This window comes from Haliotis cracherodii, unplaced genomic scaffold, assembly GCF_022045235.1.
Source record: "Haliotis cracherodii isolate W230 unplaced genomic scaffold, xgHalCrac1.p SCAF_5, whole genome shotgun sequence".
Lineage (NCBI taxonomy): Eukaryota > Metazoa > Mollusca > Gastropoda > Lepetellida > Haliotidae > Haliotis > Haliotis cracherodii.
The window spans coordinates 19,551,128-19,566,142 of NW_027266308.1; the positions used below are offsets into that span (position 1 = coordinate 19,551,128).

General features: G+C 40.9%; 1 protein-coding gene across 4 annotated transcripts in view; it reads left to right on the forward strand.

Annotated features, from left to right (window-relative positions):
* Positions 1 to 15,015, forward strand: part of LOC139444213 (dentin sialophosphoprotein-like) — a 55,496-nt gene that overhangs the window by 26,116 nt on the left and 14,365 nt on the right. For 3 of the 4 annotated variants that reach the window (XM_071225126.1, XM_071225127.1, XM_071225129.1), the window contains one exon: positions 13,896 to 13,973. The exons of the other annotated variant lie outside the window; for it this stretch is intronic. In XM_071225126.1, coding sequence (XP_071081227.1) covers positions 13,896 to 13,973 — 78 coding nt within the window. The remainder of the gene's footprint in view (positions 1 to 13,895; positions 13,974 to 15,015) is intronic. 4 annotated transcript variants of the gene reach the window in all.

The following is a 15,015-nucleotide window of genomic DNA, read 5'->3' on the forward strand; positions in this document are numbered from 1 at the left end:
AAGGGAGTTAACTGACTCTTAAAGTCCAGTTTCCACCCTTGTCAAACTAGGCTGGAATTATGGAGTTAAATTTGGGCTGGTCTAACGGGTCTATGCATAGTCCAATAAAAATCGCGTAATGAAATCGACAACCGGTCCGTAAATTGCCATGCAGATTTGGGTCGATTCAATCTCATTAAAATCAGATCTTTGTTCTCGCTACGGCTAAACAAAGATCTGAGGACATCCCATTCGGGGTCACGTCAGACCGACCTTGCGCGAACGTTGACCGACCAATGGAATTACCTATCAGAAGGCAGCTTTCTCGTGCTTTACAGCACTAATTTCAAATTGGCAACTATGCTTCAAAACGTATTTTGACATTCTCGATTACAAATTTGAAACCTGAACAAAAGAACATTCTGGAATGGCTAATAGATGGTCTAGATTTATGGATACAGTTGTTAAACCCGTAACTATCGTTCGGAGTTAAAGTTTTCGAGGCTGCATGATTAGAAAATGATCTGGTAAGCGATGCTCTGATTAGTCAGATGAAAGGTCGTTCTGACGTGACCCGTAATGGGATTTCCTCAGATCTTTGTTTAGCAGTAGCGAGAACTGAGGTCTGATTTTAATGATATTGGGGTCGATTGCCCTATTTGCAAAGCATATGTACCACCAACTTGATGTCAACATGTATTTTCCAAATCTTTTCATCTTTTTGATCAAGATGCTCAAGTGATTTTATGCACTTCGCTTAGTAAGAACCATTTTATCACAATATAGATTTTGATTATCGCTCAGATCGTCTTGACTGATCGCCGCCATTTTGTTTGAAGCAAATGCAAGTGATATGAGAGGTGGAATCTGATTGGTCAATAGAAGGGACAAAATTTGTAATAGCCACTGGTGGCGCTATTATCGAGCCCAGAAATTCCAGTGTAGTTCAGCGAAGGTGAAAACTGGACATTGACAGTCAGTTAACTCTGTTGCCTTGGGGAGATGCCCTTCCCTGCAGGACAAAACGCTCATCATTGGATCTATTTCAACAAAACAAACAAAATAGGAAGGTTCAACTGCTCTTTTTTTCCTTTAGACAGGTGGGATGAGGCATTAGGTTTCCCCTCAAGGATCAATGTCGCCCTCATTCGACACAATCTTGTCATCGAGTACCCGTCAGTGGATTTTACTCCATGATGGACACTTTCTTCAGTTTAGTTTTTGTTTTAGGCGATGATTTAGGAGAGGCTCTAGTTTTCCTTGCTAATTTATCCTCAGGAGAGCCTCAGGCTATACAGAGTATTTCAAACGTCTCCTTTGAGAGATCTTTGCAATAAGAGCACATACTTTTCTTGCACGATTGGCATCAAGGGTAAGGGTATCTGACGATCTGGTCGATGCCTCACCCTGAGCAGAAGCTGATGGAGAGGGAGACGCTGATGGAGAGGGAGACGCTGATGGAGAGGGAGACGCTGATGGAGAGGGAGACGCTGATGGAGAGGGAGATGCTGATGGAGAGGGAGACGCTGATTGAGAGGGAGTGTCTGACTCCCAGAATACGTCAACTAACTATCGTCAGTTACATTAACGTTTTATCTTAGTACTCCCAACAACTGCCAGTGTCTCATGTCTGTATCATTGTTTTGAAGATGATCTTGAAGTTATAGTGTGAAAACATATCCAAATTTCTACTGAACGTGATCAAAATTATTTTGATGTTTACTTCAACACACAGAGAAAAGAAGTGATGATTTCCTGTGTCACGCATGCACAGTTGCATTAATCCTGAGAAGATGTTGCTTCAAAACTTGTTCAGAGATAGTTGGCAGTAAAGAGGACTTCTATTGAAAATCTATTGATGGCCAACATGGGAATTTATGGCTATGATGTAACAGAGGTAGTATTCTTAGAATTATACACATTGATAACTATTTTTTTATTTCTATTAATAATTACTGTACGAGAGGATATTATTCAGTGACTTTTTGCTGTTTTTTACACTGTGGCTGACTGTTGTTCTTAGAGAAAATATCTGTGAACAGTGAACTCATCGTTTCTGGTGCATGTTGCTTTTAAAGTCTCTAGTTTTGTAGACATAGCCTTGGTTCAAGTTGGTGACATGCATCTTTTGTTCGGTTTCAAACCTTTTAGCAACAATGTTTGGGAACTTTGGACCAATCACCTTTAAGTAATCACCAACCAAGCTTAATCCTCTGAATACAGAACAAAGTATCCTTTATTCAAAATGTACTGTCAGTAGAGGTGTACTCTCACTGTCCAGTAGGAATGTACGCTCACTGTCTAGTAGGGGTGTACTCACTGTCCAGTAGGGGTGTACTCACTGTCCGGTAGGGGTGTACTCACCGTCTAGTAGGTGTGTACTCTTACTGTCCAGTATGGGTGTACTCACTGTCTAGTAGGGGTGTGCTGATTGTCCAGTAGGGGTGTACTCTCACTGTCCGGTAGAGATGTACTCTCACTGTCCAGTAGGGGTGTGCTCACTGTCCGGTAGTGGTGGGCTAACTGTCAAGTAGGGGTGTACACACTGTCTATTAGGTGTGTACTCTCACTGTCTGGTAGGGGTGTACTCTCACTGTCCGGTAGGGGTGTACTCACTGTCCAATAGGGATGTGCTCACTGTCTAGTAGGGGTGTGCTCACTGTCCGGTATGGGTGTACTCTCACTGTCCGGGAGGGGTGTGCTAACTGTCCAGTAGGGGTGTACTCACTGTCTAGTAGGTGTGTACTCTCACTGTCCGGCAGGGGTGTACTCACTGTCTAGTAGGGGTGTACTCTCACTGTCCGGTAGGGGTGTACTCACTGTCCGTTAGGGGTGTATGCTCACTGTCCAGTAGGGGTGTACTCACTGTCCAGTAGGGGTGTACTCTCACTGTCCGGTAGGGGATGTACTCTCACTGTCTAGTAGGGGTGTGCTCACTTTTGGGTAGGGGTGTACTCACTGTCCAGTAGGAGTGTACTCACTGTCTAGTAGGGGTGTGCTCATTCTCCAGTAGGGGTGTACTCTCACTGTCCGGTAGGGGTGTACTCACTGTCTAGTAGGGGTGTACTCTCACTGTCCAGTAGGGGTGTACTCACTGTCTTGTGGGGATGTGTTCATTGTGCAGTAGGGGTGTACGCTCACTGTCCAGTAGGGATGTGCTTACTGTCCGGTAGAAGTGTACTCACTGTCCGGTAAAGGGGTAGGGGTGTACTCTCACTGTCTGGTAGGGGTGTGCTCACTGTCCGGTAGGGGTGTACTCTCACTAGGGTAGGGGTGTGCTCACTGTCCGGTCTAGTAGGGGTGTGCTCATTCTCCCGTAGGGGTGTACACTCACTGTCCGGTAGGGGTGTACTCTCACTGTCCGGTAGGAGTATACTCACACTGTCCAGTAGGGGTGTGCTCACTGTCCGGTTGGGGTGTGCTCACTGTTCAGTAGGAGTGTACTCACTGTCTAGTAAGGGGGGTGCTCACTGTCCGGTAGGGGTGTGCTCTCACTGTCCGGTAGAGGTGTGCTCACTGTCCGGTAGGGGTGTGCTCTCACTGTCTGTTAGCGGTGTACTCTCACTGTCCGGTAGGGGTGTACTAACTGTCCGGTAGAGGTGTGCTCTCACTGTCTAGTAGGGGTGATTCATGGTCGGGTAGGGATGTGGTCACTGTCCCGGAGAGGTGTGCTCTCACTGTCTAGTAGGGGTGATTCATGGTCGGGTAGGGGTGTGGTCACTGTCTAGTAGGGGTGATTCATGGTCGGGTAGGGGTGTGGTCACTGTCCCGGAGAGGTGTGCTCTCACTGTCTAGTAGGGGTGATTCATGGTCGGATAGGGGTGTGGTCACTGTCCCGGAGAGGTGTGCTCTCACTGTCTAGTAGGGGTGATTCATGGTCGGGTAGGGGTGTGGTCACTGTCCCGTAGGGGTGTGCTCTCACTGTCCAGTAGGGTGTGTCACGGGGCGGTTGGGGTGTGGTCACTGTCCGTTAGGGGTGTACAACAAATAAACAAACGAACACTATCCAGTAGGATGTACTCTCATTATCCAGGGTAGGGTGGACCTGTGAAGATCCGGGGTTAGAATAGGTCTTCAGCAACCCATGATTGTTGTAAGAGGCAACTAACGGGATCGGGTGGTCAGGCTTGCTGACTTGGTTTCTGCATGAAATCGTATCCCAATATGTGTGGATTGATGCTCATGATGTCAATCATTAAATTGTCTGGTCCAGACTTGATTATTTACGAATTGACATATTGCTGAGTGTGGGGTATTAAACAACAAACAAATTATCTATCAAGTACTATGGTGTAGTCTCTATCCAGTTCAAGGATGAAGTTTCTATACATTTCTAGGATGAAGTCTCTATCCAGTTCTAGGATGAAGTCTCTATCCAGTTCTAGGATGAAGTCTCTATCCAGTTCTAGGATGAAGTCTCTATCCAGTACTAGGATGAAGTCTCTATCCAGTACTAGGTTGTAGTCTCTATCCAGTACTAGGTTGTAGTCTCTATCCACTACTAGGTTGTAGTCTCTATCCAGTACTAGGATGAAGTCTCTATCCAGTACTAGGATGAAGTCGCTATTCAGTACTAGGATGTCGTCTCTATCCAGTACTAGGATGAAGTAGCTATCCGGTTCTAGGTTGTAGTCTCTATCCAGTTCTAGTATGAAGTCTCTATCCAGTACTAGGTTGTAGTCTCTATCCAGTACAGTACTAGTTGTGTTGGACCCTTGCAGCAGTGACATTAAAATGTCTGTTTGGTTCAGTGTTTGGTTCGGGTTAGTGTACAGTATATGAAGATGAAACTTGGCAAAGATAAGCTCTGCATTCATGTCAGTAAACTGAGCATACTGAAATATCAAAGATATAATAATAATTTTGAAACTTATGAAACCATAATTTGGGTTGTTCGTGTGAGTGACTTGTATGCTGTAAGTAGGTGTTAAGAGTTGTGTCGTATTGATTATTATTCAATTTGATCCTTTGTCAGTCCACTAGTCGTAGTTGTGGTTGAAGAACATTTTCAATTCTGTACAACCATTGTGCAGTTGCAGCTATAAACTACATGTCTTATCTCAGCAAGGGTGTCCTAGGAATAATCAACATGCTCAGGTTAACTACAAAACAAAGCCCAAACCTTGTTTCAGTGATTTCACTTATTTATCAACCATGGTTTGCCTGTGTCACAAAACACTAAAATGAACCATATCATGTTCCTCTTTCCTGAATGCTTGTACTTGTTAAAGACTTAAATTGATCACACAAACTGGCATTCAATCAAGTGTGCTTCAACTTGAGGTATCTTTGGCACTTTAATGCAACCAGAGTGCTCTCAACAGGAATACTCCATGCAGAGAGCATCATCTGCAGAGGCAATATATAGAGAGGTTCTTGAAATAGTAATATTTCATTGTGAACTCCTTACTATAAGAATACTTCACGAGATGCTTTCTTTAAGAATAATTAGAGGAGCTATTTTAAGAGAAATATCCTAAGAGATATACGGACAATGACAACACTTAGAGATATACATACAATGACAACACTTAGAGATATATACACATGCACAAAAGTTAAGCGCCACCATATTCATAGTCTCTTGATTTCACGTGTGGGAATCAGAAATACGAAATATGATGATGTATGACTGAATTAGGCTTCCATAGTTTCATGAACCCAAATTTGTCCAGATACCACAAGGAAAGCGTGCTTTACGTGATGCTGCAGTTCCCCTACCCTATAAATAGTGAAATTCAAGTTTCAGACACGTGGTTGCATTTTGCTCCGGTGTGAGATTCCCCTTCCAATAGAGGTTGAAAATCAGCCATGGTGAGGAGAAAGTTAACGAACGCTGAAAGATGGCAAGTGATAGGCATGAAAAATGCTGGCATGTCATGCAGGGCCATTGCAAGACAAATGGGTCGTCATCACAGTGTTATCACTCGTTTGATTGTCAAACATGGTCTAACCAATGATGTCAATGACAGGCATAGGTCTGGTAGGCCAAGAAAGACCTCTAACAGAGAGGATAGACATCTTTTCAGGATAGTCAGATGAAATCCATTTGCCACTTCAACAGATTTAAGACTGCAGTGGATTACCCATCAGAGACTCTCGACGATGACTCTAAGACGTCGCCTCAGAGCGGCTGGTTATAACGCCAGAAGACCAGTAAAACGTCCTCAACTGACTTGAGAGGCACATGTGGAATCGTCTGATATGGTGTCATGCCCGTAGTCGATGAAACTTGGCCAACTGGAGAAGGATCCATTGGTCTGACGAGTGTCGAATGCTGCTACGAACTGTTGATGGTCGAATATGTGTTTGGAGGCAACGTAACACTCGTTTTGCACCAAGGAACATCCAGAAGACCTTAGCATGTGGCGGGGGGTCTGTCATGATATGGGGTTGTGTTTCCTTCGGATGCAAACTTCCTCTGGTGACTATTCGTGGAAACCTGAATGGCCAACAATACCGAGATGCCGTTCTTCGTCCAGTGGTAGTCCCTCATTTTGACAACCATCCTCTTCAGACAAGACCTGTTTACATGGAAGACAATGCTAGACCACACAGATCTCAGGCAGTTTTGGCTTATTTGCATCAAGAAGCTATTGCCACTCTTCCTTGGCCGGCCTGTAGATCTTAATCCGATTGAGCATCTCTGGGACATTCATGGCCGGAAAATCAGACATTGTGATCCCCCAGTTCAAAATCTCGCTGGACTTGAAGCCGCACTTCATGAGGAATGGATCTGTTTGCATCAGACAAGCATTCAACGACTTGTTTCTGTCTTGCAATAGACTCTGCACTCCATAGGGTGTCTGTGTGACACCTGATATGGTCTGCTGATATCATGACAGTTACATGACAAAAAAAAGTTTTTCAATGTTTTCTAATCCTTCAATTTCTGGTCTTCGGTAAAATTCCTTTCTGCTCATATTCTTTTTGAACACAAGATAAACTTGCTTTGGGACAACTTTTGCATCACATGAGGTTTACATATACGGCTTATAACAATCGTACATCTCGTTATAATAGTCATCATTAAGTGCCAAAAGTAACAGCTCACAGGTGGGTGGCGCTTAACTTTTGTGCATGTGTATACGTACAATGACAACACTTAGAGATATACATACAATGACAACACTTACAGATATACATACAATGACAACACTTACAGATATACGTACAATGACAACACTTACAGATATACGTACAATGACAACACTTACAGATATACATGCAGTGGCAACACTTTGAGATATACGTACAATGGAACACTTAGAAAGATAAGTACAATGACAACACCTTGAGAATATATCTCAAAGTGTTGCCATTGTATTTATATCGCTAAGTGTTCCCATTGTACTTTATATCTGAAGGTGTTGTCATTGTATTTATAAGTACAATGGCAACACTTAAGATATGAGTACATAGGACACTAAGAGATATAAGTACAATAACAACACCATGAGATACAAGTGTAACTGGGGGTGTTCATAAGTAACACTGGTCACTATATATGTGAACAGGACTTTTTGTCGGTCAGAACAAACGCCTTGAAACATTACTTCAAAAATAAATATACACGTAAATATATACATATATATATATGTATGTAAATAAACACAGACCTAAATATGGAAGGGCACATCACATTCACATTCATATTATATTATATTCATTCACATTGTCACACAGACAACATCATAGAAATAGATAGAACTCATGTTTTTAACAAATACATTGAAGGATGTGTTATAAGTCACAAAAACTATGTATTCATTTGTATCCTATACATGTGTAATGATATGATTAATGTAATTACTGATTACGTTAATACACATGAAAATATAAGCATACCCTGTAGGTGAAACTAGGGCACAAACTGAGTTCACCACACAAAGTGACAGGACTATGATGCCTGCATCTAAATACAAATACAAGGCCAAATATACTTACTTAGTTAAAACGGGTAATTAGAAAACACAAATTATGTGTTACACATAACATATCTATGAACGCTTTACATTATACATAAATAACATAGTTATAAGAAAACACATGTACATGATAAAGACATATGCACTCGTTCACTCATTCTCAAATGAAACATTTAGGAAAGGTGAAGATAAACAGTGCTGGATTTCTCTAAGAACTTTCTGACCTAGTTAAAACATTTGAATGGCTGCAATTAAATGACTATATGTAATGACTTATCTAAATAAGTATTAAGACTTTGTAACACTAAAACTGATTACACAAATAGATAAAAGTACATTATTACAATAGGTATAAAAACATTACTAACCTGTTAGAACAATCTCAGTTGAAAATACTACACAAAGCAGATATTTGTTATCAGCATGATCAAGGGGTAGTGGCTGGTGTGCTGGTTAAATGCTGGATGTTAGTATTTGAAACAAGGTCTATCAGGCTTAAGCTGAATTAAACAAAGGACAGTCCCAAGCTACCTACCCTACCCCACAGCCAGTAGTTAAATAAAAGAAAAATCCACCCAAATATTGAGTCTTTATTCTGCTGCGGCACTGTAGAATATAGCAGCCATACATGTTTATTTAATTTAATGCAACACAATAAAAGGCTAAAACATCATTTCATTACAAAAAATTATATGCATACAAATATATAAAATACCAAAAAAAACATGTATATACAACACTGCCACATAAGTACACCTTGAGATATAAGTACAATGACAACAGCTTGAGATATAAGTACAATGACAACACCTTGAGATATAAGTACAATGACAACAGCTTGAGATATAAGTACAATGACAACAGCTTGAGATATAAGTACAATGACAACAGCTTGAGATATAAGTACAATGGCAATACCTTGAGATATAAGTATTAAGTACAATGGCAACACCTTGAGATATAAGTACAATGACAACACCTTGAGATATGAGTACAATGACAACACCTTGAGATATAAGTACAATGACAACAGCTTGAGATATAAGTACAATGGCAACACCTTGAGATTTAAGTACAATGGCAACACCTTGAGATATAAGTAAAATGGCAACAGCTTTAGATATAAGTAAAATGGCAACACCTTGGGATTTAAGTACAATGGCAACACCTTGAGATAAGTACAATGACAACACTTTGAGATATAAGTATAATGGAATACTTAGAGATAAATACAGAGTGCAGAGCTTAAAGGATACCTACAAGGACTAGATGTATGGACAATAGAGGCATTAACTTTGTTAGCCATTACCAGCTGCAGCAGGCAGCATGACTGCTTCTTGTTCTGGTAGTGAGTACAGCACAGCTGTTTTCATAATTTTGTTAATCATAGAGGCAAATCAGCTGCTGTATTGTACATGTTCTTACTGTATAACAAGGAGGTATTTCCAGTGTGGGCTGTTCCTAGTCTCACTGCTTTAATGAAACACATACTTAGTTGATGATGTACATGATACCCTGTCTTCAATAACATGAACTTACTGTCCTCTTTCATGCAGGCACTCAGAATGCATGCAACATCCCTAGGAGACCTGACTATACTCTGTTGCTCATACCTTATCCCTAGTGTTTAGTGAAACCTTTTACATGGGACTGTCAACATGTACAGTGTGGTGTATGGTGAGTTAGTACAGGGCTGTGTGGTGTATGATGGTAGTACAGGGCTGTGTGGTGTATGATGGGGTAGTACAGGGCAGTTAGGTGTATGGTGAGTTAGTACAGGGCAGTGTGGTGTATGGTGGTAGCACAGGGCAGTGTGGTGTATGGTGGGGTAGTACAGGGCAGTGTGGTGTATGGTGGGGTAGTACAGGGCAGTGTGGTGTATGGAAGGGTTGAAAAGGGCTGTGTGGTGTATGGTGGTAGAAAAGGGCAGTGTGGTGTATGGTGGTAGTACAGGGCAGTGTGGTGTATGGTGGTAGTACAGGGCAGTGTGGTGTATGGTTGGGTAGTACAGGGCAGTGTGGTGTATGGAAGGGTTGAAAAGGGCAGTGTGGTGTATGGTGGTAGTACAGGGCAGTGTGGTGTATGGTGGTAGTACAGGGCAGTGTGGTGTATGGTGGGGTAGAATAGGGCAGTGTGGTGTATGGTGGTAGTACAGGGCAGTGTGGTGTATGATGGGTTAGTACAGGGCAGTGTGGTGTATGGTGGGGTAGTACAGAGCTGTGTGGTGTATGGTGGTAGTACAGGGCTGTGTGGTGTATGGTGGGGTAGTACAGGGCAGTTAGGTGTATGGTTGGGTAGTACAGGGCAGTGTGGTGTATGGTGGTAGTACAGGGCAGTGTGGTGTATGGTGGGGTAGTACAGGGCAGTGTGGTGTATGGTGGGGTAGTACAGGGCAGTGTGGTGTATGGAAGGGTTGAAAAGGGCTGTGTGGTGTATGGTGGTAGTACAGGGCAGTGTGGTGTATGGAAGGGTTGAAAAGGGCTGTGTGGTGTATGGTGGGGTAGTATACGGCAGTGTGGTGTATGGAAGGGTTGAAAAGGGCTGTGTGGTGTATGGTGGGGTAGTACAGGGCAGTGTGGTGTATGGTGGTAGTACAGGGCTGTGTGGTGTATGGTGGGGTAGTACAGGGCAGTTAGGTGTATGGTTGGGTAGTACAGGGCTGTGTGGTGTATGGATGGGTTGAAAAGGGCTGTGTGGTGTATGGTGGTAGAAAAGGGCTGTGTGGTGTATGGTGGTAGAAAAGGGCAGTGTGGTGTATGGTGCAGGGTTAGAATATAAATTTAGGCACAAGGAAATTTTTGCTTGTGGTTTTAAAAGTTACAAGCAAAATAAAAAATCGACAAGCTATTATTTTTCTCAACTCAAAATTTCAAAATAAATATTACAAGATTGCATGATCATGATATATGCCAATGTGTGAAGCCCATTTCTGGTGACCCCCGCCGTGATATTGCTGGAATATTGCTAAAAACGGCGTAAAACCATACTCACTCACTCACTCATGATATATGCTGCATATAAATAATGGCTAATTATGCATGTTATGACATTCAGATAACAAAGTAATTAAATTACACTCATAAAACTATAACTCTTTCAACACCAGTCAACCAGAAGCGTTTACTGCTGTGACATCCGAGTTCCCAGAGACTTTTGTGTGATAAATGAAGCCAACAATTATCAATGAAAATATTTGCATGTAAAACATCTTTGCTACCACATACTAAACACCATTTCAAGGTTTAATATCCTATTGTTTATAAATATGAAAGTTATGTTTATTACTTTATTTAGATAATGCATTTACAATTTAATTAAGTTCATTGTAAATAAAAAAAAATGTAAGCTAACACATTCATAGCATCCAGATAAAGGACCAAGGAAGTGAAAAATTGACGATTTTCATAAATATAAGATTTCATATAAAACAATTGTTTACGCAATTGAAAAAAATATTTAAAAAAAATTAATAATAATATCTGTCATCACCCATTTCTCGATACCAACAGCTGTCCGCTCAGTAACATGAAGAAATACCTCCATATTCGAATAACAAGTTCGTCAAGGACTGCCATATGACACATATAAAATTGGTTTCTAATGATGCTTTCTTTGCGGAAATCTGCTACAAATTTTGTGATTGGTCAAATCTGAGCATGTGACCTAATTCATCCAATCAAATTACATCTATGGCATGATGAATTTCAGAATTTGATGAAAGATTTTTGTTAAATCGTGTTCTTGTGAAATTGCGATCTTTATTAAAAATATTGAACTTCATGTATGTATCATGGTAGGTTACGAGCTATGACAAAGATTTTTCATGCTTATATTTTTGCATTAAATATCGTGTCCGAGCCGAGGAAATTGAGGCGACGAAAGCCAAGATGTCATTTGACTTACATTACACTCAATCGAACGAAAAGATGGAAATAATAACTTTGATGTAAGTTTGACAACTTTAAGATATATTTTTGTTGATTTTATTTATTACTTTTTATAATATATTTAAAGATTTGCTTGAAACGTCTTTATATTGCTCTTTGACATGTACGATGTAGACTCTTTGCCGGAGTGTTTTCGAGATTTTATTTTCAATAACATTGTGGGAATAAGTAAATAGTATTTTGATTTATCGATAAGAAATGATAAATGCAATTGAATTGGAATTGAAATGGAATAAGTATTTCAGACATTGTGCAATGTGATAGATTGTGATATGACAGGTAGGTTCATAAAATTATATACTATTTTGACGTGACTACGGCTTGGTCGGTCAGCCAGCCTACGGGGTGTCGTCTGGGGATTCGAGGATGGTATGTCATCTAAAAAAAGAAATGACTTTGGGTCAATTGAATAAATTACCAATGACATAGATTTTAAGGCATTTTATTGGTCTCTCGAAAATAGACATAAGTCATTAGCATAATATTGATCTGCGTGCTATATGTTCATTGGTCAAAAAGAGCTCAGAATTGTCCGCTTTCACCAAAGTTGAACAGAAAGAAAGAAAGTAAAAGGTTTTCCCAGGAAATGCAGTGGGGAGGTAACTCTAAAATGGAGGTAAACAAATCAAGGAAAATCTTCACAAAATCAAAAGTTTTCACAGTGAATTTAGAAATCTAGGTATTTCTCAACCAATTTTGAAACGAAAAAAAAGCATGACGCAAAAAATATCGTCATTATTTTGATTTATAGATGCAAAATCATAAATTAAGACGCATTTTGCGTCTTAGTGTCCATTAATTTCGAACCCTGTTGTGGGGTAGTACAGGGCCGTGAGGTGTATGGTGGGGTAGTACAGGGCAGATGTAAGGTGTATGTTTTCTCATGGCTATGATGTACATGGCAGTTGAGGAGTGAATTATCCCTGTATTATATGGATAGGAATGCTAGTTGCAGGGTGAATTATCCCTGTTTTGTATAGATAGGAATGCTTGTTGCGGAGTGAATGATCCCTGTATTTGAAGATAGGAATGCTAGTTGCAGAGTGAATGATCCCTCTATTGTATAGATAGGAATGCTAGTTGCAGGGTGAATTATCTATGTATTATATAGATAGGAATGCTTGTTGGGGAGTGAATGATCCCTCTATTGTATAGATAGGAATGCTAGTTGCAGGGTGAATTATCTCTGTTTTATATAGATAGGAATGCTAGTTGCAGAGTGAATGATCCCTGTATTATATAGATAGGAGTGCTAGTTGCAGGGTGAAATATCCCTGTATTATATAGATAGGAATGCTAGTTGCAGAGTGAATGATCCCTGTATTATATAGACAGGAATGCTTGTTGTAGAGTGAAAGATCCCTGTATTATACAGATAGGAATGCTAGTTGCGGAGAGAATGATCCCTGTATTATACAGATAGGAATGCTAGTTGTGGTGTGAACGATCCCTGTATTATACAGATAGGAATGCTAGTTGCGGAGTGAATGATCCCTGCATTGTATAGATAGGAATGCTTGTTGCGGAGTGAATGATCCCTCTATTGTATAGATAGGAATGCTAGTTGCCGAGTGAATGATCCCTCTATTGTATAGATAGGAATGCTAGTTGACTTTTCCCTGCATTAGACTCTGCTCTAGCTGCTATGACCTCAGTTAACCGCTGACGCATCGCTTCAACTGTAGTACACATACATTAAAGTATTGATGAATATCCTTTTGCTGTTTGAGTATAATACCAATGGTTATAGCTTAACCAATTTCTGAATCATTAAAGATACTTCTTAATTGTATTTTGTATCTTTATTATTTTTCAGTCTTTCTTTTGAAATTGTGATATGCTGTCAAGGTTGTCAAACTTGTAGTCAGTCATTGTAGTTTTTCAAGCCACGGAATGTTGTGCATTGTGAAGGAGACTTCCTATATCAGTGAGTTCCCAGAAACAGCTTGCTAGATGCTAGAGTTGTGCATGCTGCACCAGATTTGGCATCCTTTGTAGAATGACTCAGTATATCATCAAAACTTGTCATTTTTTGTTAAAGCTGGTCGAATCGGTAGTGGTAGATTTGACCGTGGGGAACGAGAGGAACGGCACCGGGGAGATGCCCCGAGACTAAAAGGTACCTGTGGTTCGTGCATCCTCATGTACATCCATCAGTACATATGTGTGTAGACATGGTCATCCATGGTGTGGTTCCTGCCATATTGTCATCCTTTACCAGTAACATCCATCATAACACCAGCCTAGCCTGCATGTTGTGTGTCATTGGTTGTACCAAGCAGACTGGCAAGCAGGGACACCTTCACACATGGACCAGTGATTGTGCCCTATGTCATGTCACATACATAAATACTTCATCTTGAAAAACTGATTGAGATATGTAGACATTCTGTTAAGAGTTTCCAAAGTGGCTGACCTGCGGCCCTGCCTGACCAGTCGAATGTTGCAAGTAGTGAACACAACTGATGACAGGCTCCATTTACTTTCTCTCCCCTCCATGAGGTCTGGCTTTGGTTGTTGGGTGTGTTGGCAGGGCATGTCAGTGTACCTCGGTGTGAGCTGGTCAGTGTCTGCTACACCCACTTGGAATGTAGGTTTTTACATTCATCTTCATTAACTCTAATTCACTTTGAGTGCTTAACCCGAATGTGGTGTGTTATTTATTTTGTTGTATGTTAATTCTTTACGACAGATTGCACAGTGTGTGTTTGTTTCGATGACTATAGACAACCTTGGTCCTGCTACTGGCCACAGGATATCATGATATACTGCCACTCCAGGCAGATACCAGATAGACTGCATCCACACATGTCCCCATACACACCATAGATCCCTGGTTCATACTTGTAACCCATGCTTGCCATAAGAGGCAACTATGCTTAGAGTTGACTAAAGGGATAGTGTGCTCAGTTTCGCAGACTTGGTTGATGCATGTCATCATATCCCAATTGTGTAGATTGATGCTCATGATGTCAATCACTGGATTATCTGGCCCAGACTTGATTATTTACAGACAGCCTTCATATAGCTGGAATTTGTTGAGTGTGGCGTTAAACAACAAACAAATAAGCCTTGATATGCAGAGACCATGGCAAACTTGTTTTCGCGTGACCTCTTATTATGAGGCATAGTTGCTTTTGGTATGTATGACACAAATATCC